The 24,723-nt window shown below is 45.5% G+C and overlaps 3 protein-coding genes across 3 annotated transcripts in view; 1 reads left to right on the top strand and 2 right to left on the bottom strand.

Annotated features, from left to right (window-relative positions):
• Window positions 1-68: 68 nt before the first annotated feature.
• LOC129380086 (uncharacterized) lies at window positions 69-1,947 on the bottom strand. The gene has a single exon (XM_055069563.2). The coding sequence runs from the start codon at window positions 1,945-1,947 to the stop codon at window positions 235-237; it is 1,713 nt and encodes a 570-aa protein (XP_054925538.1). The 3' UTR covers window positions 69-234.
• An 8-nt stretch (window positions 1,948-1,955) lies between these two features.
• Window positions 1,956-4,336, bottom strand: MED9 (mediator complex subunit 9). The gene is made up of 2 exons (XM_050176637.2): window positions 4,231-4,336; window positions 1,956-2,193 (listed from the first exon to the last, which is right to left on the bottom strand). The coding sequence occupies exons 1-2, from the start codon at window positions 4,290-4,292 to the stop codon at window positions 1,956-1,958; spliced, it is 300 nt and encodes a 99-aa protein (XP_050032594.2). The 5' UTR covers window positions 4,293-4,336.
• Window positions 4,337-4,494: 158 nt separating this feature from the next.
• The window catches only part of LOC126529027 (VPS35 endosomal protein-sorting factor-like), a 32,318-nt gene continuing 12,089 nt past the window's right edge, over window positions 4,495-24,723 (top strand). Inside the window, exons 1-12 of the mRNA XM_050176631.3 lie at window positions 4,495-4,785; window positions 10,545-10,641; window positions 11,561-11,683; window positions 13,776-13,938; window positions 14,698-14,771; window positions 15,055-15,183; window positions 16,892-16,976; window positions 17,456-17,533; window positions 19,027-19,171; window positions 20,780-20,873; window positions 20,949-21,026; window positions 23,784-24,065. Coding sequence (XP_050032588.1) covers window positions 4,772-4,785; window positions 10,545-10,641; window positions 11,561-11,683; window positions 13,776-13,938; window positions 14,698-14,771; window positions 15,055-15,183; window positions 16,892-16,976; window positions 17,456-17,533; window positions 19,027-19,171; window positions 20,780-20,873; window positions 20,949-21,026; window positions 23,784-24,065 — 1,362 coding nt within the window. The 5' untranslated portion in view covers window positions 4,495-4,771. The remainder of the gene's footprint in view (window positions 4,786-10,544; window positions 10,642-11,560; window positions 11,684-13,775; window positions 13,939-14,697; window positions 14,772-15,054; window positions 15,184-16,891; window positions 16,977-17,455; window positions 17,534-19,026; window positions 19,172-20,779; window positions 20,874-20,948; window positions 21,027-23,783; window positions 24,066-24,723) is intronic.

The following is a 24,723-nucleotide window of genomic DNA, read 5'->3' as shown; positions in this document are numbered from 1 at the left end:
TCCTCCGCCTAACTGTAGTCTCGGATCTTGCTTTCATAAGCAGCAGTACAATACTCATTAAAGAAAAGCATGGTCAACCAAAATTTATATTTATCCCAGTACGCCCAACAATTTGTTGTATCCGTGCTCGTTACAACAAGGTTCGACTGTAGTTGAGTCTATGCAGAGCTGTCATCCTACTCTTGACTTGAGGTGGAGGAATATTTGTAAGACTGCTAGAAACCAATGATGCCGTCAAGCAGGTTCACTCACTAGCATGGTTTTAAAGCCTGCAGGGGGAGGTTCATTTAGAGCACACGCACGCACAAAGGCATCCCACCACTGCCGCCTGTCTGGGAGTGCAGCGAGACGCACGATCTCCTCTGGTGACACGCCAATCACAAACACACCCAACGCACGAAGCTGGCGCACTTTGGCTGCCATGATACCGCGAAGGCGCTCCCCACTGTTTCGCACCAACACGCTGTCGTCCAGTAGCTCTACGCTGACGATGCGAGGCTTGTGGTTGCTGGCAGGCGTCGTCTGTCGCTTCACGTCTGCCACGTCCAGCACGGGGCTGACGCGCAGTGACTGTGGACACACTGCAAAAGCCACGCCGGCGATGCGGATGTGTGGCAAGAGGCAGCTGGCGCGCAGCCGACGTTCTCCAAACACGGCCACTAGGTCTCCAAAGCTGTCACGTCTTGGGGGTTGCTCTCTGTTACTGGGCAGCATCGCAGTCAGTGGAGCGCCCCTCATCAACTGTGCGGATGCTGTGACGAATGCCAGCCGCAGAGTCGCTTTCTTCTTGCCATCGAGAGAGACTGCGCGCTCTGCGCTGGGCGAAGTCGCTCTGTCAATGAGGCCCCACGGGTAGCAGTCGAGACAAATGAGAGATTGCAGGGCGTCAAGCACGTGGTAGAGATCTCTGTTCAACGTAAGGTTCTGCTCGAGAAACTGGACTGTCGTTTGCAAACTCTCGTTCTTGGCGCGATGGTTTACAGCTGCAAATGTCCACAGCACCTTAGCCACATCTTTCACTCTTGGACGCAAGGAAGGGTGCAGCTTAGACGAGTCGCCTTTGATTGATGAACGTACGCGAAGTAAGGAAACCACACTGTCCTCGAGACGGTCAAACGTGCCTCTGTCATACGCAGCAACGCTGGAGAAGGCAGCCAACATGTGAGCACATTCCGTGACAACTAGTTCGCGGCTGTGACCAGCGACGTAACTTGCCAGGTTCTTGAGAACGTCGGCACTGTAATGCTCACAAAGTCGCAAGAATTTCAGCGCGGCTAGAATGTCAAACCTGTCCTTGCACAATGCCAATGCACTGGCTGTATGCTGAGACACGACATGGAGAAAGGCATCATTGGAGACCCTGATCTTTAACTTGAACAGACTACTACACAGCACAGCCAATTCTCTGAAATCTCCTTCCAGCTTGAACTCTGGCAGTCGATGTTCAACAGCACTCGCAAAGTCAGGTGGAACACTGCATTTCTTGAGAGCCAAAAGGTAAATCAAATGAACCAGATGTGGCCGGGGCAGCTGCCTTAAGTCAACAGTGCGCAACAGCTGCCGTACGTAGGTGCCTCCGCAATGAGGTGAACCAGTCGCCCAGGCATCCATAACACGAATCGCAAGTTCAGGTGCGAGGTGACCTACTCTACGGCAGCACTCTCTTTCCAAGGCATGTGCGCGTCCTCCTCCTGCAGAAGAGGCACAGGACAGCACAGCACCGACTAAATGGTCGTCGCCAAGGGCTGAGAGAGCAGACGCCTCCGGTGCTGTAGGTCCCAGCTGAGCATTGGTTGTCGCTACGGTCCGGTGATAGACACCACTTTCCCGAAAGAAGCCGAAGTAGTGGTCTCTGACGTAGCTGCGGCAGTAGCGGCGGCCTGTGACTGTAATGCCCCACACCATAGGGCGCAGTTGTAGCAAGCGGTGCAGGAACAGCCTCGTCATGGTAAATGCTACTTCATGTCGAAGTGGCACATACTTTTGTACTTGACCAGCAGCTCGCGCTTTCGTGCCAGTTGGCGCCGCAGTGCATCCACCCGACGCAGCTGCTCCTCGCGCGTGAGCTCAATGCCCGGCAGCTTGTTGATCAGGTCGCGGCACAGCTGCAGCTTGCCGCGCAGCTCCTGGATCTTGGCAGCACTGTCGTAGCTATCCCGCTTTTGCGTTGGGTCATGTGAGTCCTTCTCGATACTGCGGAGGCAAGAGGCACAGAAACACAATGCTTTCAGACAGGTAGCATGCAGACCGTACTATCAGAGACATCACTAGAGAGACATCGGGTCAATAACTTGCCAATCTGAGGGAGTGGCTTCTAAAAATTGTCTTTAAGAAAGTAAGTAAAGCATGTCGAGGATGGCAGGCGACAAACCAGTGGGGATATTCTGTACGTGTCCACCTAGAGGACATGTTCGTTTTGTCTTCTGCTGAAGTTCTGATGGGCTAGGCTGGGGTACATGTGACCAGTGGCGTAGCAATGGGGGGGTGTCCATGCACCCGGGGCCATGCACCCCCAGGCCCCGGGTGCACGGGGCCAGAGGGGGGGGGTGTCATATACGTCTGAAGGCACCAGAAAATTTTCGATATCCTCGCCTTCCTCGCCTACACCCAGGGGGGGGGGGGGCAGAAGAGCTAAGGGCCCCGGGTGCCAGACGACCTAGCTACGCCACTGCATGTGACAAGGAGAAAGGCGCCCCCAGTCAATTGGCACTACAGCAGCAGATAAAATGGACATGTACGCTAGGTGGGCGCTTACAGAATACCCCTCCAGGTGCAGCAAACCCTGGTGATGTCTCTGTGCATGTGAATCACGACTAAAACCAGGGAAAGAACTGCACACACAAGAAACAAGTAGCACACAGCTAGGATGACTGCCGCACCACGATTTTGTAGCCGTGCCTTTTCCCGATCGCCAATGCCTTTCGACCGTACTCGCGTTGGTGAGTGGTCAAAGCAACGAAACGCCAAGGTAGCATTGGGAAAAAGGCATTGACACAAAATCGCGGTCCTGGACACATGCTTCAGTGTGGTTATTCATCATAGTTGGTTACGTACCAACTCACCCGCCTCTGTGCACTTATATGAATGGACAGCAGTTTGGTTAATCGTCGAAGTGAAGCAATTTGAATGCCGGGAAGGGCTGAGATGTGTAATACACAGAACAATTATCTTCACACACAAAGTGTGAAACTTAGTTTCTCACGTCACGGAACAGTATTGACAGTGAATGATATTCGACCATGTTCCGACTTGCGTTACAGAAGTTGCAGGGTGCTTTGTTTTTTTCATTGCTACGATAGATTTAATTTTTTTTAGCTACTGCTTCACGAAGGCACATGTAACTGGGAAACAGAGGCTTCAGGAGAACACCTGAGATTATAATAAAGCAGAGGCGGCCCTAGGGGCAGCGGGGGGATCAAAGCAGGGCGATCCTGGCTCCAGCTTTGGTGTCCCCGTTGCCGCTTTGTTGTCCTGGAGGCGCCGTCAACAGTACGAAACAATGATACCCTGTTGCAACTAGTAAAAGAAAAGTGATCAGCAGCACCATTGGGAACATCGCTCGATAAATCGGGCGGTTTTTTTTTTCTTCGTATACAAGACCAGCTTTTCGCCATAACGGACAGCAGATTTCGGCGAGCCAGCAACCCAAGGGCCAGCCCGAGCTCCAACTGGCGCTGCCAAAGTACAGTGCTCGGCGACTGAAACGTGATATACACGGATGGCATGGCGGCCGGCACTTTTCCTTTCTTTCTTTTCGCCACCGGTGTGAGCGCTACGCGATTGCTGATGGGCCGAATGCAGTCACAATGCATCGCAAACGCTCTCGCTTTCATGCAGTAAAAAAATGCATCAGCGTGGTGTCCCCTGGGCCCACCAGCGGCGCAAAAAGCGCCGACAGCCACGCGCCCCGGGTATCGCGTTTCAATCGCTGAGCACCGTACACTTAGTAATGAGATGTTGCTACAACGTGTTAAATAAAAAAGAAAGCGAGCAATGAGATGAAAGCAGACCAGGCAGCGATACAACGGCTCGCCGAGCCGCCAACTTGCGACGCTTCAAAGCAAAGATCGGGGCTCCGACCAACGATGGCTCCGACCAGTCTCCGACACATGTTGCATTGCATTTAGATTTGACAACAGCGTATCATGCTGGCCTTCACTGCTACACGAAAACCGTTGCAGAACTCCACATAACAGCTTCGCTGTAAAATAGAGTGCACCGAAATCATACCTTCTGATAACGTCGTAAATAAGGTGCAAGATCTCGCTGCTCACTTCTTCAATCGTTGCCATTTTGCACACTTTCGCACGATGTCGATGATGGCTAGTCGATCGCCAAGAGCAGCGACTTGCGAGTGTAAAAAGTGAGCGCATAAAGCCAGAAACGTAACGTGAAAACAATACAGTGCACAAGTTGTAATTTTTTCACGTTTATTATTATTGTATTTGTTGATGAGTGCATTTCAAGACTAGTGCTAAGCTCCAGGAGGCGCTTCCTTCGCTTTACGCGCGTCTAGGAGGGGAGGTGCGCATTCTGTGTGAAGTGGTTTCTGTTTCTGTGCAACGTTTGAAGCGGGTAATTTCTTTCCGAGATACGAATTATGTGGTGGGCGCATGGTTAAGTAATTTGACTCTGATTAAACTATTTAGTGGCGTGCAGTTTCTGATCGAGAGAGCGTTAATTTTAGGCGAAGACGATCCCTCCTAGCAGTCATCCGGCGCTGCCCTGAAGTGTCGATGTGCTCAGCGCTTCATCGGTTTTTCGCACGGCTATGACAATAACTTGGTAAGTCCTTTCGCGTCTTCTTCAGCAACGTGGCTCTACTTTCTAGGTATCTCCAATACATGCTGATGTAGCAGCCGAAGTTTCATTCGATCGACTGGGTGCAGTCTATCTACCGGCAAGTCTATCAAGATGAATTGCGGCATAAGTATAGAGTTGGCGGTAACTTCAAGACGCGTTTAATTGTCAACCATTGGTTACTTTTCCGGAAAAACGGTATCGTAGCATGTATCACTTTTTGAGAACAACGATCTGTTGCTGTCAGCCATGCACTTGTGCCTTCAAAGCGGTGTCGGAAACTCTTTGCCGGTGCCTCTGTAGTGCGGCAGAGATACGTCGAGACGAAATTTACTACTGTTTTATTGCGATAGCGATTACGCCAAACGAACTTTTGTCATCGGCGTCGCCGTGACGGTCCGTATATGTTTAGGTATATGTGCGCCATGAAGTGCGGTATATGCGGGTATTATGTTGCCGCACACCATTCACTAAAGTTGCCCATGCCAGGTCTTACATTCTTGACAAAATTATATTCCTCAGAATTGTGATAATCGCAGTCCACTAACAAATGATCATGAAGCAAAGTACCGACAGTGCGCGTGTCTTTTATCTTAAATCTTCTCAAACTTAGATATTAAAAGTGCAAAACAATAATAATCTAGAGCTCAAACCTGAAATGATTTATGTAATTTTATTGCCTCGGATGTACACTACATCTGGGATCAACCCAAGAAAGAGGGTTGAAACATAGCCGATACGGAAAAGTGATGGTAAAGTCGCTAAGAAAGACATTGGCTTTAATTAGTAAACATAAATGAAATTATTCAATGTCCATTTAGGGCCAAACAAAGGACCTCTAGCACAATAGCTCGTTTTTACTTAGTCAGCTTACGTTTACTTCAGTTCATACTGCCACTACAACTACGAGTCTTACTTTTTGTGTAATAGTGTAACATTTTGCTATTGCATTCATTGCTTTGCCCTTAATTATGCAGAAACTATATATACTTCACCACACCACACTTTGCTCACCATACCCAGCACTTATGTTGGGTTTAAGTGTTTGCGGGAAGTCCTGCGTGTGAAGCTGATGTTGTTGACACGTGGTAAGTAATTAGTGCTGGGTAGAAATTTAATAACAGTTGATTGGCGGCGCAGCAAGCTGCTTCGAACCAAAAATATTGTGGCCTATGACGGACAGCTCCAAACCAAGCTGCACTTGTTACCTAGTTTAGGAACTCGATAGTGCATGTAATGGCAGGCTCATAATTGTTATGGGCGATTGGGAACATACTGGAGGTATGAGAACCCCATCACAAAAAAAAAACAAAAAACGCCACCTGCGTGCGGAAAGGCACACCGTATATGGAACATTTTTCAGTGCACTGGAAGTCGTCTTTGTCCAAAAGATGCTATTCTATGAAAGGGCTAATGGAACACTACATTTTAAAGTTTAATCAGCGATCGAGGTGCATGGCTTTTGAAGTACGCGTGTGGTTTGTCCATTTATTTGTCTTGATTGTTCATTAGACCATTTGCATCACCATCATCACCACATGACATCCTGTATAGGGATGCTGCTGAACGGGGCTATCTCAGTAAAGAGAGCTGGATTTAGAAGTCGACATTTGTCGGCTAGCTGCTTAGCGAACCAGTGTTGGCCAGGTGGCAGTGCAATTTTTTTTTTCAATGCGTTGGTGAGGGCACCTACTGCCAACTGCCCTATATGGTTCAACTGAAAAAATAAGTTGGCATTCTGAATTGCTTGTGTTTATGCTAACAATTAACCGCTCCATGCACATACCCAGTGTGTAGGGTATGGCTACTGGCACTTCGCCACTAACCAAATGGTGCAAAAAAATGGAACTTTGATACTTAATCGCAGCAATGTCTTGTCTTTATCCAAAGGGTAGAAGGCAGCACTTTGTCCTGTCCTACGGCCCCCTATTGTTTTTAATTGTACATAAACGACTTGCCAGAAAACATTGATTCCTGCATGCGAATCTTCGCTGACGATTGCATCATATATCGTCCAATAACCTGTGCCGATGACCGCTTAACGCTGCAAAACGACCTTTACCGCATTAACAACTGGTGTAAAAAATGGCTTATGTCGCTGAATACAGAAAAATGCAAAATAATCTCCTTCACACGCAAGCAAAACATTTCCAACTACTGCTACACCATTAGCAATTACCAACTGTCGCAGGCATCATCTTATAAGTACCTTGGTATTCATTTCACACCCAACCTCTCCTGGTCTTACCATATTACCACCATATGTGCAAAAGCTTCAAAATCTTTAGGAAATTTACGTCGAAATTTACATAACTGTCCCACTCACGTTCGTCATCTAGCTTATCAGACCTTCGTTTGCCCACAGCTTGAATACGCCGCATCTATCTGGTTCCCCTACCAAAATTATTTGATTAACATGCTTGAAGCGGTTCAGAATAGGGCTGCCCGTTTCATTTCACGCAATTATGACAACCATAACAGCATAACGCAAATTAAGCTCAATCTTTCACTTGAACCCCTTAGTGCTCGTCGCGACATTGCCCTTTTATGCCTTTTTCACAAATACGCATACAGCAACAGACCATTCCCACTTCACCTTGATGCTCCTTCCATCACATCCCGTCGGTTGCATAATCACTTAAGTTTCACGCGATTATATGGGTCAACTCACACCTTCAACGCATCTGCTCTTCCTCGTGCCATACGTTTGTGGAATGGTCTTCCAGACAACATTGCATCCGAACCAGACCACGATAATTTCCGTCAACTCCTGGACTCTTTCTTTTCGCAATAAAAACTTGCCACTAGTATTTCCAGCTTTATTTTACTTCCAGTGCCATGTTCTGTATACCACCCATGTATTTATTTATTTGTTATTTTGACAGCTTTAAGACCAAAGACATCTGTCATCTTTTGTACCACTGCACGTGTTTTTTTTTGTTTTTTCAGTATCCCACTTTGTGCCCGACTGCATTCCTTATATTGATAAATGTTTTTACTGTGCACGCCATTAGTTCCTGCGTTTTTATCATGCCCTACCATGGTGCGTATTTTAAACCCTGCCAACTGTTCATGCTCCTAGATTCCACATATTTGTCAGTCTATCTTTGGTTGTAGTTTCTTTTCTTGTTACTGTTGTCATTGTAATCGGTACACTTTATAGTTCTTGTATCCAGTTTTGCCATATGTATAATGCCAGCCAATATATTTTTTTCTCTCTTCATGTTATCCTTTTTCCCGCCCAACCTTGTACTTGCCGCCATACCACATTATCATCGATTCCTCTCCTTCATATTAAACTGCAAATTTGAGCCGTACGTTGTACACCGACAAGTTACTTTGTACTTTTTTATTACCCCCCTTACTCAATGCCCTGTCAAAGGGCCTGTAAGGTATGTTCAATAAATAAATAAATAAATAAGTAAATAAATAAATAAATAAATAAATAATCCAAGTCTTTTGCCCCTTTGGTTAACGGGAAACCTGTACCAACGAGCTCAGGTTCAGACATTAGTCCTGGCGCCTCGAAAAAAGTGGTGGTAGATGGCACCGCAGAGCCACAGATGCTGCTGTCCAAAAGACATTCTGCCTCGGGCCATTTGAATCGAACTGTGTGTTATGGCACTGTCAGCTCGGGAGGCTGTATTCGAGTGGTTTTGCTTCTCAATGCTACCAGGCTCCCCTGCTTACTTTCCCACAAGAAACTGACGCAGCTTTCTATTTGTACTGTCTTTTTTTTTTTGTGAGATACAAGGCCTTTTATTGTCATTTGTCTTATTTTTCTATTTTGTAGCAATTAACCCATGGCCCTCAGTCCCCAGCAGCTGCGGAGCACCTGACCAAGGCAGCGGTCAGACCTGTAACGCAGCAGAGGGTGCTAAAAATCTCTGGACCCATACAGGCCACCTATGGAAACTGACCGTTGCAACCCTTAACACCCTAATTCTTTCGAGTGAGGCTAACTTAGCAGGACTCTTTGAAGAACTATGAGGCATTGTTTGGGATATCATTGGCCTTAGCGAGGTTTGAAGAACTGGTGAGGCTTATACAGTGCTGACTAGCGGCCATGTCCTCTGCTATAGAAGACTCCCAGATAGGAAGTTATATGGGGTAGGATTCATAACACATAAGGACATAGCGGACAACATTGACGAATTCTACAGCATTAATCAGGAGGTAGCAGTAGTCGTAGTAAAACTTAATAAGAGGTATAGATTAAAGGTGGTACAAGCCTACGCTCCAACCTCCAGTCATGACGATGATGGTGAAGTAGGTCACCTTTATGAAGACGTGGAATTATGAGAAAAGCGCAAACTCAGTACACTGTGGTACTGGTCAACTTCAGTGCAAAAGTAGGGAAAAAGCAGGTTGGTGAACAAGCAATTGGCAACTACGGTACCGGCTCTAGAAACACTAGAGGAGAGATGTTGGTAGAATTTGTGGAAAGGAATAAGCTACGAATAATGAACACCTTCTTCAGAAAAGTGGATCTGGAAAGGCCTAATGGTCAAACAAGGAATGAAATCGATTTCATACTTTCTGCCAATCCCAGCGTAGTACAGGATGTAGAAGTGTTAGGTGGGGTAAAGTGCAGTGATCATAGGTCAGTGAGGTCTAGGATTCACCTGAATTTGAAGAGAGAAAGAGTAAAATTGGTCAAGAAGAAACATGCCAACCTAGATGCAGTAAGGATAAAAGGAGACCAATTCAGGCTGGTACTTGCAAATATGCAGCCTTAGAACAGCGAGATGTAGATGACATACAGGTAATGAATGAAGCTGTAACTAGGCTGGCTTCAGAAGCCACTTGAAGTAGGAGGCAACGCACCAAGGCAACCAGTAGGTGCGCTTTACCAAGCAACAAAGGACGTAATAAAGAAACAACAAAGAATGAAACAGTCAAAGTCGAGAGATCAGATAGAATTTGTGGAATTGTCAAAACTGATCAACAAGGAGAAAATAAAGGATACTTGAAATTATAATGCAAGAAAGACTGAGGAAGTAGTCATAAATGGACGTAGCATGAAATCAGTGAGAAGAAAACTTGTCATAGGACAAGCCAAGATGTTTGCACTGAAAGATAAGCAGGGCAATATAGGGGTGTGCAAATGATAATAGTTCGGGGTATGTGAATGAAAACTTCTGAGGCCGAATCAAATACGAATTCAATAGAGCCAGAACTAAATGGAATCGAATATTAAATGCTTTTTTTGAGTAGCTTTCGAGTGATGAACAGCAGTTTTCACAGTTAATGTAAAACAGTGTTCACGTCTTAATATTCATGACGTTAGTGAGTTCCATTCATTGCACTGCACATTATGAAGCGTTGTTTACCAAAAGCACAAATGGAGCAATTGGGGAACAAGTAGGCAGTTTGCTTGCTTACAACATGACTTTTTGGAGAGGGCTAACAATCACTGAATAGCCTATAAAGTCTAGCTCCCTGAGTGACGTAGCCCAGCCCACTACCAAAGTTATCAAATTTCATGCCTTTAGGGATGAAATTAGTTGTACTTTTGGTCCATTTTTATGTTTCATTGCACACAATTGACATTACAAAATGTTATACAGCTATTAAAAATATATATTTGTATTTGCAAACAATGTATATTCGATTCTCGAATCGAATAAGACACCATTCAATTTGTTATTTGAAAGGTTCAAATATCCATACACACCTAAAAATAACAATAATAGGAAGGTATTAGTACAGATTCTGTTACATTGTATGCATTTCTTCCTTAGGGAGAGCAGAGTGATCAACTATGAGGCAGAGCGCAAGGAACGCCGAGGTATTCTCGAGGAAGTTTCAGACCACCCGCTGAGGTCAAATGTCATCACGGTAAGAACACACCTTCCCTCAGTGAACTTGAAGTCACGATGGCTTTGCAGCACTCATAATAGCAAGTGTATACAGTTCAACAACTGCTTGTACTGAGTCTTGTATGAACAGGAATTGCAGGTGTCGTTGCAGGAAGTTACAGTTCCAGGTAAATTACCAGCTCATTTGCACTGCAGTATTCGATAGGAGTTCACAGTGTTCTAGAATATTAGTTAGTTGTCTTTGCATATGTGGCTAATATTATAGGATATTCATGTGTTGATTGCACTGACAGCTATGTTTACTGTGAGCTCCTTTGTACTTATTTTTGTAATGATGCTATTGTATGATTAATTAATTATTAATTGCATACCCACAGCACCAAATGATTTCATTACAGTGAGGGGGAGGCTGACAAAAATGTACAAGTTGAGGTAGTCAACCAAGAATCAATTAATGAAAAAGAAATAAATCACTAAATGTGTTAGTAGCAAATATATGTGATATGTACAGCATTTACAACTCATTTTGTGTTTTGTATTATTATGGCACCCATATTGAACATTATCGAAGCATTACCCCCTTTTCTAATACTATAATCAACATCCAGCATGAGGTGTACTAAACGCTGTCAGCCAAAGGGAAAAAACAAATGTTTTCTTTCATAGTAGAGGAGAATTAGTCAAGCCACTTCGAGTTCTCTCTCTCTCTTTCTCTCTCTCTCTCTACCGTCACCGTCTTGCATTTGAATGAAAATAAAGTAATTATTATAATTAACAGCAGCACTGTTAGGACGACAGAAACAAGGTACACATTCCTTCATTTTCGCAAAGTGCACTGTTGTCAACTATAAGCCAGCAACAACTTGCCCAGTTTTACTGGTTTTCATTAGTATGACCGTTCCCTGTCCAGTGAAGCATATGCCATGCTGTGTTTGCAGGAGCAGCGGCGGCTGACTCCGGTGGAGCGGTTGCGTCCATCCACCACATCGTGGGGCGGTCCTGACCCACTGTCTATCAGTGATGGTGCCGACCCCTTGTCTGCCATGGCCAGTGAACAGCCGGTACGTAGGTAGAGCGACCTTTCTTCCAGCGATTGGTAATAGCAGGAGTTTGCGACTGGGGTTTGTTGTGTGATGCAGTCCTCTTATTGATGGGAAGGAAAGGTGTGGCATAATCATAACCAACATGTTTTAAAGGGGCCCTGGAGCACTTTTTGAACATAGTAAGAAAACATTCCTGATCTGTAGAAGAGGCTCCTGTGAACATGTGAGCCAAATGTTATTACACTGCATGCTGCAGGGAATTAACAATTTCGTGTCAAAAACAGTGGAAAACGTTGCTTGCCCTTTCCTCCGCAATGTCATCAAGCAGCGATGCCCATCGACTGCTATTGGCTTATTTTGTGACCGTGAGAATGTTCTCAGTGACACTATTATTGCTAATATTAAGTGAAATAAATGAAAAATGTATATATCTGCAATCTCAAAAAGAGAGAAGAAGAATTTAATCATTGTACTGCCGGTCTACACACATCGTTTGCTCATAGATGCGTCTGGTCTGTGCAGCCTCTGAGATAGCAGTGGCATGTTGCGTAGTGTAGCATACTGTGCTCGCCACGAGTTGCCATAATGAGTAGGGGTGCCATGGCATGACAAGGGTACTTAAATATCCTCAATGCAACAAATGTATGCCTTCAGGCACATAATTATATTATTAAAGGGAATCTTTCGATACCTTCTTGTCCGAGGTTCGGCCTCTCTGCGCAGTCACTTTCCCGCCATGTAAATTAGGCTGATCCCTGAAACAGTGCAATAGTAAACTGGGCCTATCCTGGAGACAGTGTAATACGCAATCGCATGGACATATTGCTTCCATTCTTGGGCTCTCTGCATCTTGAATGCACATAATTTTATGTAATGTTCTTGTGCTCTCACAATTCGCTCCATATGCTGAACAACCAAAGACCACTGAAATTCAAAGTCCCTTATGCAAAAAAGGTTGAGGCGTGCAGACAGGACACAAGAGAAGAGAAGTGGACAACACGAACGCCAACGACAGAAAGCTGAGCTAGTTGGTAAGGATTCATTATGCAAAAAAGGTGAGCCGTGCAGACAGGACACAAGAGAAGAGAAGTGGACAACACGAACGCCGTGTTGTCCACTGTAGTTCTAAGCTTCAAAGTCCCACAAGTTGTAAGTACAGGTGAGCTTGCAGTTTGTTCGTGCTGGTGTCAAGACAAGCAAAGGACACTAGCACATACAAAAAAGAACCTCAGTTTGTGTTTTGGAAGACTTGCTTATCATAAGGCATTAGCATTAAAGCACTGATTCTGTTTGTGACCTCCTGCATGCTTTTAAAGTGGCAGGGCATACAAAATTTCTTTGTTGTTTGATGGAACAATTTAAAAATGCATTAATGGGACACTAAGGAGAAGCGTTTACTCAACCTAGACTCATTAAGCATTCCTCCGAAATTCTTTTTACAATAATTTCACGGTAAGAGATAATTATCAGAAGGGAAAATAAAGGCCAAGGTTCTTTTTTTTTTATTTCATGCCAAAACTGCAGCCCTGGTATGTGAGTGTGACATCGCGAATTTAAATTATTTAAAAATATTTTTTGGCCGTTTTTGCTCAGTAAGAGTTCTAGAAATTTGCCAGCTTCACTCTTGGGCTTCATTAGAATAAAATGTAGTCGATGTTTAATGATTAAACGATAACTAGGTACGAGCAGACATAGTTAAAATTCTTCACATCACAGCAAGCTGGTGCGGGGACACCTACAAGCACGAGTGGTGGCACATCCACCTTTCGTTTTTGTGTCTTTCCAGCCTTGCCAAGCCTGTTCTCACAGTAAGAGGGACTTTTTCGCACTGTAGAAGGGTAACTTACGAATATAGCTCAAATAATTGTTCTCTTTAGTGTCCCTTGAGTTTACTTATGTGGATTTCATCGTCGACCTTAGGGCGATAGATGAGAATGCCAGCAATACCTATTTTTGACAAGGCAAATCTGCCTCACCAAAGATTCTCTTTTCTTTATCACAGAGAAAATGGAGAATCTCGCTCTTGTGCGGTTGTCAACCGGCCCGGAGATGAGTCTGACTTATACGTGCAATTTCCTTAGGCAAATGCTGCTTTTATGGCTTCATGCAGGACCTGGACGTGCCAAGTTCTTCTGCAGCCGAGGAGGGTCGTAGGCAGGTGGTCTCGCCGCGTTTCGAACCGTGGGAGAACAAGAAGGCTGCCATACTGGCCAAGTACTCAACTGCCGAGAAGCTTTCCATAGCCACAAGCTTCCTCTCGGGTGGTGAGAAAGGTAATGCCCCGTCTAGTGAACATTGGGATTAATGACATGCATGAGTGTGTATCTGTATGTGTGTGTTGCTCTGCATCACATAAGGGCGAATTCACACGGGCAGGTCACGGCGATCGTGCGACCAAGTTGGTCGCAAATATTCACATTGGTCGAAAAGTGACCGTTTTAGGTCAGTCACTCGCTGCCTGATTTTTCTGCTCTGTGATTGGATTTGCAAAGCTGCTAAACCAATCAGCAGCACAGAAGTAGATTGTTGGAATAGCATGGGAAAATGATGATGCTGTAGGCATGGCAGTTTGGGCAGTTGCAAATGCCACCAGTTGCCAGGCATTTCAGTGGGGCAACAGGTAGGTCGCGCTTGCCAGTGGATCAGCCACTGCGAGTCGCTCCTTGGTTGCGACTTGTGGTTGGTCGCATTTCCGCTGTGGATCGCCGGTGTTAGTGCACCCTAAAGGAGACTGGATTGTACGGTGGACTGTGACTGTGCGACGCTGTGTACAGTCTGATGCTGTATATCTGTGTGTGACGCTATCACTGTGTGTGACTGTGTAAAACTTAGACAGACTGCTTGTGATAGTCATGCACAGACAGTCTTAGTTCCTTCTTTCCTTTTCTCAAATTTTCCTACTCCTATTCTCTTTCCCCGGTATTGGGTTGCCAACTGGAGATATCCCCTGTTTAATAACCTCACTGTCTTTTATTTTGTCTTGTCACTCCCTCTCTGAGCCATGTGCTCCGTGCCTGATGGTGTCTGCGCAGTGGTGGTGAAGACGCAAAGTTCCGTCACGGACAAGGTCAAGAACCGGCTCGAGCAGTTGGATGACTTCGAAGAGGTGAGTCTCTTGTCTTGAAAATGCGTAAGACGTCCACGTCTCTATGTCCGCTCCATGACAAGCCTTTGACCTCAAAGTGTGTCATGCAGTCCTGATGCAATTTCTCTTTTTCTGGAAAGAAAACAATAGACAAGGCTGCAAATGTTCCCTCTGATTTGTATCTTCTTTTGTTTATTCAAGGCCTTGTAGTGAGCTATCGATGCAACGCAGATGCGTTTAAGTACACAGAAGTGTCAAAGCATTGTTTTGCCCTGAGGGTCCTCTGCCCCCTTGCTCGGTGCAGGGTTCGGTGCGGGAGATGTTGAACCTGTCTCAGCAGGAGTACACCACACGCATCGAGGAGCTGCATCAGGCCCTACGCCAAGCGTGGGACCAGGACCAGCGTGTGCGCGCACTGAAGATTGCCATTCAGGTACCTGCCTCTCCACGCAACGTTGTAATTATAATGCATACTTAAATGTATGGCGAGGGACCACTACCATAACTGCCACATAGTTCCTGTCACACCACTGCTGCTGCCTCTCCTATGCAGCAGGAGAATGTTGAAGCTTTACCCCTTTTCTGGAAAGGCTATAGCCTGCATTCCGCCTAAATTTCATGCAAATTGAGCGTCTGCAATAGGTAGTAAGCATGTTTAGAAACTTCCAACTTCGTTTTTTCTGTGTTTTTTTTCTCTTTTTCATTCATATGCTATATTTAAAATTTGTGCACACAAATTATTGTGCGTAATATCACCCAACCTCAGCCAAATTTTGCTTGCATATGCACAAGGACGTCTAGAATGCAAGTATGTCTAGGTTTTATTGTAATTTGCAGAAATTTTGGTCATGTTAATCTGAGAAATAGTCACGATAGTTCTCGATAACAACAGTCCAAATTGAAGTCTTTCTTTAGCTAATGAAAGTGAACAAAAGTAATTCGAGAGCTTTCTTGCAATTATTTGTTTGTAAGGGGCAGTATAGGTTATATTATAACACTTTGGCTAGGCCTGGTGCGAAGCCCAAACCTTGCACAAGAGACCCTACTTTTCCGACTTCCTAGGAGTGCAAAAAAATAACCAGATAAGAGAGTCAGTAATTAAAATCATATTCGAAAATGGGAGAATAAGTCCTATATTTTGCATAAATTCCATCCAATTAGCTTAATTATTAACAAAAAGGAATCTCTGAGGCGACCCGCCGCGGTTGCTCAGTGGCTATGGTGTTGGGCTGCTGAGCACGAGGTCGCGGGATCGAATCCCGGCCACGGCGGCCGCATTTCGATGGGGGCGAAATGCGAAAACACCCGTGTACTTAGATTTAGGTGCACGTTAAAGAACCCCAGGTGGTCGAAATTTCCGGAGTCCTCCACTACGGCGTGCCTCATAATCAGAAAGTGGTTTTGGCACGTAAAACCCCATATATTATTATTATTATAATCTCTGAGGCGGTCTCCCCTTGGGGCCTTTACCTTCAGTGAACTTGACATTTTGGCATGGTACATTTTAAGGTGATGTGATGGAGAAATGACAAGCATTGCTGGCAAAAATATTTCTTGATGGCTGTTGTATGAGTGACTATGATGCACCTTCGCATAAGGGTTGACCAGGAAGTTGTTGGCACCTGAGCATGTTAGTTTTTTTAACACTTCAGAAGTAGGAAACATTTCATAACAAAACTTTTCATGCAATAAAGTGTTTACTGATTGGCCAATGTTTGTACACCCATGATAGAAATGATAGACTCATGATAGAAATAGGAATTGCTTTATTTGCAGAAAAAAAACAATACAGATGCTGTTGCAGTGTGAAAATCGGCGCTACAGTGGCCAGTTTGCAGACAATAATTATGTGGGAGAAGGTTTGTGAACATGAGCCCAGTTCCCTTGCAGCTCCTTGCAGAGGCTTTAGGATTGAACCATTGTGTTGTTGGGAAGGGTTTTATGGAAAAGCATGACACTATTGAAGTTGAGATTTTTGCGAAGCTGCTCATTCTGGGATACGCTGCAGGGAGCTGATACAAGATGCTAGTTTGACACTGTGTATGTTGTATTGTGCTAACATGCCTGTGGGCGATGGTGTAGATCCACCATGTTCTCAAAGACAAGCAGTGATGTGGTGACATGTGTGCATACTGATGCAGTGCTCAAAACTTCTGGTGGACACGTCGGTGGTGCAGTTCTACCCGAGCAAGTTTGTCCTCATCACCGACATCCTGGACAACTTTGGTGAGCCCTGGTGATGCAGCACCATAGCACATGATGAGCGGTGCCTGTGCTGTGAGCACTTGATTATTTGAGGCCATCGAGCTGAGATCTTTAGGTACACAACGGCACACTTGACTTCTGTTAGTGCAGCCATGATGGCGCAAGAAGAAAATTGGTCTAAATTCCTTGGCACTCGCATCGAGGGGGGTGCTCAACATGTGTGGGCTCTCCTTTTGGGAATTTCAAACAATTCCGAATCGGAAGGCACGTAGAATTAACTGATATCTAATCAGTGGAAGTCATCCGCGCACTCGAACTGCACTTTGCAGCGAATGTACAGTGGTCAGGGAGTTCAGATAAGAGTCGAAATAGCAGTGCGGTGTTCTTGTTCTCTTGGCAAATGTCCACTGCACTTTCACCGGGTGGTGCCGTTTGCTCTCAAAGCAATAGTACATTGAAAGACGGGTAAATGTTGTTTTTGTCTGGTACCTTGTGTGCAGGCCAGTTGGTGTACCAGCGGATCCACTCCAAGGCCGAGTACCTCAAGCCTGGAAGCAAGGTGCCCGTCCCCCTGCCTGGTTAGTCACACCGTGTCCTGTACGCAGCTCTAACGTGGCTCTTGAAAAGGAGTGTAAAAGCTCAATTGAGGAAAACTAAGAGGGGGACTGGCATGGTATATATAAGTACAGATACCCGGGCTAACTTGTAAGTGCTCACATTATCAAAACCACTGTGCCGTACATGTGACTAAGCCTCTCTCTCTCTTTTTTTCCAATGCGACCGTTCTTCTTTTGCTTTATTTCTGCACTGTGAAATATGGCATCATGGCTATTTCAAGGTCAGGTCTCTCCTCTTTACGATGGTTCCAAAGTGGCAGTGTTGCATCAACGGCAAGCTGAGTGGTCCGCGATGCAATGATACCTTCTGACGCCATATTTTCTACCTGATTTTTATCAACAGCGCACTAGAAAAATTTGACTTTCTCAACTTCTGCGCAATTTTTTTTTAATACTTTCCCTCAACGTGACAAAGGAAAATCCGAGGATCGCGAGAAAAAGAAGAATTGGGAATTTTGACCGGTCAGCCTAAGTGGTGGGTGGTAAACATTGTGCATTGGACAGTAAACCAGGACAGTAAAATGGAGCGGTGAGCAGAATTTCCACCGCTGCCTGCCATGAGAAGAATCCTGTTGTCATGGCAACTTTCACTTGGAACCTTCAAAAACATTACAATGCTTCAAAAAGGTCCGTACATGTCAGCTGTCGCCAGTAAAGGTATTAATACCATTTGGAGGCTTACTAACCAGCTCATGTTATTATTACTGCACAGTACTATGTCATGCCACTTGTATAGCTTTCTCCTTTTCCTGTACATCTTATCTTTCGGTTCTGATGCGAGGTGCCAGTGTGGTTGTTGGCTGATTCAGAGTTGTGAACAGCATGAAACTCACAGGGTGGAACGGGTACTATATATTTTCTCCGTGGTGCAAGCATGAGTGAGCGGGAGTTTAGCACCAACGTAATTTTTGCATTTTTCTTCGCACATATCCTAAGATATGCAGAGAAAGCGTCTGGTTTTCACTCTATGTGCACAATATTGACACTAAAATGGGGCATGCACAGCACAATCTGTGCATGGTTTCATGTATGACCAAATGAAGCAACAACTCTGTCCGACAAGTTTTCTGCACCCATTAGCAGGTTGCAAGTTTCTAATGCATTCCTATAGCGAGAGCAGCCATCATTCCGACACCTCACACGTCTTGTGGCTGTTTGAGATTGTTGGTTCGAAATCGTGGCAATTCGTAGTGCAGAAAGACAGGTGAACTCGACAGAGGAGCTGCAGGTTGGCACTTGGTCTGTTAGCCCTTTTTTTCTGTCCGTCTTTGTTTTTCTGTACTATCAATAGTTATTGCACATTGTATTGGATGCCACATTATACCATGCATCTCCCGTTTAAGAAGAGCTGAAGCACGCATCACACGAAGTGCTTTGCGTGTTGTGGTGTGCTTCGTACAGTTTTGTTTCTGTGCACGACGGCACATTTATTTGAGAGTGGTGCTCGCATGCAGCGGACTTCACGCCAGACCAGGTGCCCGAGTCTGCCAAGGAGACCTGTCGCAACTGGTTCTTCAAGATAGCCTCGGTGCGGGAGCTCATCCCCCGCTTCTACGTGGAGACGGCCATCCTTCGCTGCTGCAGCTTCCTCACCCGCAGGTCAGCTCTGCCGCACGCAGGCAGCTTTGTCGCAAAACGAAATTTCCAGTTTTGTCGGTGATCGTATTTTACTTTTAAAAAAAAAGTTAAATGCCACGAATTCACATGGGTATGGGCAGGTGCCACCAAGCGAGGGTATGAGGGCATCTAAAATGTGTTTTCATAGGAAAAAAAACAACCCAGCGTGGTGAACAATGGGGGAGGAGATGTAATAATAAACTTGTCGTTTTGCCACTGAAGTTCTTATGCTTCAACGCCTCGTCATCGGTAGCCTAACCTTTCACTGCTGACAAAGTGCATGTACTCGTGTGTACTCTTGTGTCAAAGTTGTACTTTTTTATGTTAGATTTGCGTACCTAGTAATTTTCTCAACATGCTAAGGTAAAACAGTTTTCTTGTTAATTTGCTTTGGGGTATGCTCAGACAATGAGTGAGATGAGAGGCATAATCATAATTTATGGTTGCAAAAGGTTCTTTTCTCAAAAGCAGCTTTGAGATTAAGCCTAACTGTTCTGTAACTTATTTATGTTAGTTCTTTCTGCTCTGCCTTGCCTGTCATTTGGCTGTTTTATCGTTTTACAACAGTTGTTTGTAATCTCAGTCCCGATTACTTGTGCTTTGCACTTCCATGTTATAGTTTCTCTCTTATAAAATTAACTGTCACTTTTTTAGTCAGTGCCCTGTTGACTGTGTCCTGCCTTAGGTCTATTTTGTAGAAGTTCTCTTGCATAAACCAGCCCAAACTTCCTATGTAAGTCCTGCACAGTCTAGCTTCTTATTTAGGCCACACAAGTGCTGCAGAACTTTACAAGTGTACCTATGTGCAGGTACACTTGAAGTACCAACCTTAGAGGCACATCGGCGCTGAGCATGACACACACTGCGATGGAGAGGGTGGTGGGCGGAGGCAGAGCGCTTGATTGGGTTTTCCATGCTTTTAAACTCTCCCAAATTTTTATGAACTGTACCAATTGGCTCGTTTTCTGATGTTACAAATGGTGTTGTGTCAAGCTTTACGAAAACTTAATTCTTGTCACAAGAAACTTTTGCTTGTTGGTCTCCAAATCCTCATTTGGAATACTTGTGATGGTGAAAGTCCGCAAGAGGGTTACTTACTTCAGGAACAGACAAGTTCCCGAAGCAGGCGAAATTGGCAGCAGCTACACTGCAGAAAAAAGTTGCCGTTATCTAAAAACAATGGGCTGTTTTCAGTCTCTGCTGTTCCATGTTTGATGTCTGCTGCTGCTAATGTGTTGTATCCTAGGCTAAATTATTTTTAATGAAGTCCGCATGTATCCCACAAAAGGCATCTGCTTAGAGCAAGCTTGTTGCCGACTCTCAAATTCAACAAAATGATCTTTTTTTCCCATTGAAATTTGCTTTAACTGATTGCCCGATAAGTCAGAAAATTTTGCGGCACCTTCCGTGTAACAAAAACACGTCGACAACTGTACTTATTTTCATAAAAGATTGAATTTCAGTATAACGAAATTTCAATAAAACGAAGCAAATTGGCGATTCTGCCGGCTTCACTATATCATGGTTTAACTGTAAGATGTTCGTGCAGTAAGTACTATAGCTTGACTCTTTTTTTTTTCTTTATTCCAGGGAATATTCGGGGGTGCTGCTTCGGCTGACGGGCACAATCTGTGGTATCGGCGATCCCCTGGTAGCTGCTTACGCGCGGTGCTATCTCTGCAGGGTAGGTTGCCTCGTCTGCGGCTTCGTCTCTGGCTTTAGCCGGACACTACTGAGTGCCTCCTATTGTTTTGCTCAGGTTGGCATGTCGGTTGCCCCGGAGGTCCACGAGCATGTCCTCGAGAATTTCTGGCAGTTCCTTCTCACCTATCCTCAGGTGAGAGGTTGAGAAGCAGTTTTCCAAATGCAGCTGCTCCACTGAGGCATCGTGTTTAAAACACAAGGCAGTGTGAAATCTCTGAGGCTATACATTCTTTGCTGTAAGAGCGTACAGAATGAAAAAAAAAAAAAAAGATGGACGGTTCCAGTGTATTGCCCAGAAGGCCATGATTTGGAGTTGCCTTGGCTAGCTGCTGCCAATCGGTGTTTATCGTTGCTGATTAGGAAATGAGTTGGTCTATGGGCAATAGTGGTGGTACACATCCTTTGCCCACAGTTACGCAGTGTTACCATGTTACCGACAGTAAAAATGGTGCACATCGTAGGCAGGCTGAAGGCGCTTTGCTGGGCTGGACCTTTCTGTTCTCTGCTATGATGCTAGCTGCCACAAAAAGTTCAGTAGTTCACTGAAAGTTCACTGCCACGCCAAATGTCTTGTGGTTTGGCTAACAGCAACAAAAATCTGATGTGTGTATGTGAAGGCAATATTAAATTGAATTGAATTTAGATCCATAAAAGCTGCATTCAGCCAAACTTGCAGCTTCAGTGCCAGTAGATGCCATCTTGTGTGGACATTGCACAAGCAGGAAGGCACCTTAACGCGTTAACAGCCAACGCTTCTGACAGAAAAACGGTGCCATAATAGTCCATGGGTCCATGTGGCTCAAAGCTATAAGCTAAGCCTCCCGAAGCTTAAGAAACACGACAAGGACTGTTTAACCATAATACACGAGATTTCCCAAACAAGGCTGTGCCAGACAGTTAAAACAAGCTGGCAGTCCCAAGTTTGACGTGTAGCTCACCAGTACCCATACCACCTTCTGGTGCATGCAGTGCTAGCTATGAAACTGTGCTATGCACTCAGTTCATCAGACTTCTCAAAAAGCAGACTTCAAAAAAAAAAAAAAAAAATGTTTTTTAATAGAAACAGTTTATTTCAGACATTTGTGAAGGGCTAAGCCAGCAACCCATCGCAACCTCTGCATCTGCTTAATATAGTGCTTCTTTGCACTTAGGGTGCCCAGTCACAGTTGGCACAATTGCACCAGTTGTGCCATTTTGATGCAAGCACACATTTCTGTGTCAAACTGTCGCAAACACAGAAAATTGACTGAGATTGCACCACACTGCACCGGAAAGGCTTCGGCACGTATGCTCCGGCAGTGGCTACGAACAGCGAGCGGGTTCATCCTCCGAAAAAGAGTGCAGCCATTCGAATTCTGCACACGGTGCGATGGAGCCTCTTGTGCAGTTTCTCATAATTTGCGCGCTTGTAGCACTAGACTTTTCCGTGCTTCCGGCTAGTTTCCGGCATGCTTTGCTGCCACGCTCGGCTGTTGTCACTGCTGTTGGCGTGGCCAGGGCGACTGTATTTAGAGTGTGCTATAATACGGTTGAGTGAACCGAGCGGTGTGGCAATATAGCTGAGGGGCAAAACAACGAAAAGTAGGCTGAAGGTGCTGCAAGTGATCTAGATATTAGGAAGACGCAAGCTGCAGCGGGTTCAGAGAGCGGGCGTCTAAATTAACAAGTATGGTGCGACGTGCGCACAAGCAAACATGAACACATCTCATTCGATGACCGCAAGAACTCGCTTTTAAAACGCTGGAGTGAGGAAGCATGGCAGCAGCAGCAGCAGCGAATGAATTGACCTTCGTGTTGCCTCGCTCCGACACGAACTAAGTGGCGAAAATACAGCGCACACGAAGCTCTCAGCACTTGCACTGTGTTTCCATCACAGGTTGCTGTCTAGATAGGCCGCGCCATACGCAGCAGCCGCCGCAGTTGAACCCCTACCTTGTCCCCTCTGCCCATTGCCTTCTGCGCGACGAAAGACGGTGTGCTTGCTCCCCACTTTGCTCCCTTACGCATGCGAGATTGAGCAGCAATTGTCGACTCACCCTCACACGCTTTCACTCACACATAAAGCATATGGCGTGCGGCGACAATGTTATTGGCCCTGGACTTTATACAAAACAACACGGTGACGGCGACGATGACGGCAGAAATGCTCATGGAGTGTGCATATAATTGCTATCGCAGTAGAAACAGATTACAGTAGTTTTATGTTAAACGAGCCCAGGGTTGATTGCGGCTCTGTGGGTCTGCGGTGACATATAGTGACCCTGAAATTATGTTGCCGCGTTGATTGGACCGCACAGTTTGAGAACATTTTCTGCTATAATCCTGAGCATCGGCGCGGGTATATGTTTAAATCGTAGTGCACGAATCTTTTCGGCTTTACAGGAAAGCATGTGCCGTGCTGCCGCTCGACCCACTCTGCTATATTCTAGTATACTATAGATACAAAGCGCGCTTTTGCTACATGCTTCGTGTTGGTTTGTTCTGTATTTCATCGTGGTTTCGAAGTGTACTGCCATATTCCATCTGCCATTACTCCACGAAAATTCATATTGGCCTGCTCCAAATTGCTCTAACCTGCTCTAGAACGAAATTTTACTTGCTTCAAAAATTGCTCCAAAATGACTTTGGGCAGTCCCACCCCTTGGTGCCCTCTGTATTGTTCATTGACTCCGCCCATTCACCAAACTGTACCCCCGAAGGGATGTACAGCTCTGATAGGGCCAGTTTCGGGGGCTGTCATGAGAATGTTGTGTTCCACTAGCTTTGCCATTAGGCATATTTCATCTGTCATCACATCAAATGGTCCTTTACTCCACTGTGCGCCTCGTCCAGCAGTCGCTCTCTGCACCACCACATGCAAGACACTGCTTCCTTGTGCTTCCCTGCACAGCTCGAGCGCCCGGTAGTGCAGCAGCTGCTGAGGCAGCAGAAGCTGGACCTCTCCACCTACCTGACGCTGTACTGCCCAGCGCTGGACTGGATCCTGCAGTGCGTTGCCCACGGGGCCTCTGAGGATCTGCTGGACCAGGTGCTGGCACGCTGCAAGGCGCAGTGCAACAGTGCCCTGCTGCTCAACTCCATCATGACTGCCTTCCGGCCCGAGTTTGTGGCCAATCGGGCCCTTGAGTTCGTCAGCCTCATGAGGGACTGCGATGACGCCTCGTTCCCCAAGGTGTGTGTGAGCACCGCTGCTCGTTTCTGAGAATGAGAGACGGGCTTGTTCTCATTGTCCGTAGTAGTGTGTTGAGGCCTGTTCTACATGTCCATGCATTCTGCATGCTCCTGCCAAAGTAGGATTACCTGCACAGTGCTCAAGAGCGTCTGACTTTGCCAGCAAGGCGATGACCAAAGCATGTAAGCTGGACATGCATATCTGTAGATAAACAATTAACAGCAGCTTGGCTTTGCTCAAACTGTGACTGAGTGCTCGCATGTTGTGTCTATGACATTCGGGAAGAATGACAAAATTAAATGCTAGGTTGTTTAGAAGAGATCTGTGGTGAAATATCCGGGCCTGCTACGATTACCTCAGTAGCACAGCAGCAGGTCAGCATTAGCGCAGTAGCAGCTGCATTTTTATTGAGGCGGGATGCAATAACACTGGTGTACATAGACTTGATGCACTTTAACAGACCCCAGGCAGTCGAAATTAAAATAAATTCTGCTACAATATCTTTCATAGCCAGCATGTTGTTTTGCAATGTTAACCCCCGTAATTTGATTTGATTTGGCTTTGTTTCAAACTGTCACTGGATGCTTGCATTATGTATCTACGACATACAGAAAGAACAAGTTAGGTTATTCGAAGGTGATCCATGATGAAAGAGCTA

This window comes from Dermacentor andersoni, chromosome 8, assembly GCF_023375885.2.
Source record: "Dermacentor andersoni chromosome 8, qqDerAnde1_hic_scaffold, whole genome shotgun sequence".
In the NCBI taxonomy this organism is placed as follows: domain Eukaryota; kingdom Metazoa; phylum Arthropoda; class Arachnida; order Ixodida; family Ixodidae; genus Dermacentor; species Dermacentor andersoni.
Note: the sequence above shows the minus strand (reverse complement) of the source record. Positions and strands in the feature narration are given on the sequence as shown.

Bases quoted from the DNA above. Each gene is read 5' to 3' on its own strand.
- LOC129380086 (XM_055069563.2), bottom strand. From the start codon at position 1,947: ATGACGAGGCTGTTCCTGCACCGCTTGCTACAACTGCGCCCTATGGTG.
- MED9 (XM_050176637.2), bottom strand. From the start codon at position 4,292: ATGGCAACGATTGAAGAAGTGAGCAGCGAGATCTTGCACCTTATTTAC. The intron at 2,194-4,230 runs GTATGATTTCGG...TTGCCTCCGCAG, and splicing joins ATTTACGACGTTATCAGAAG to TATCGAGAAGGACTCACATG.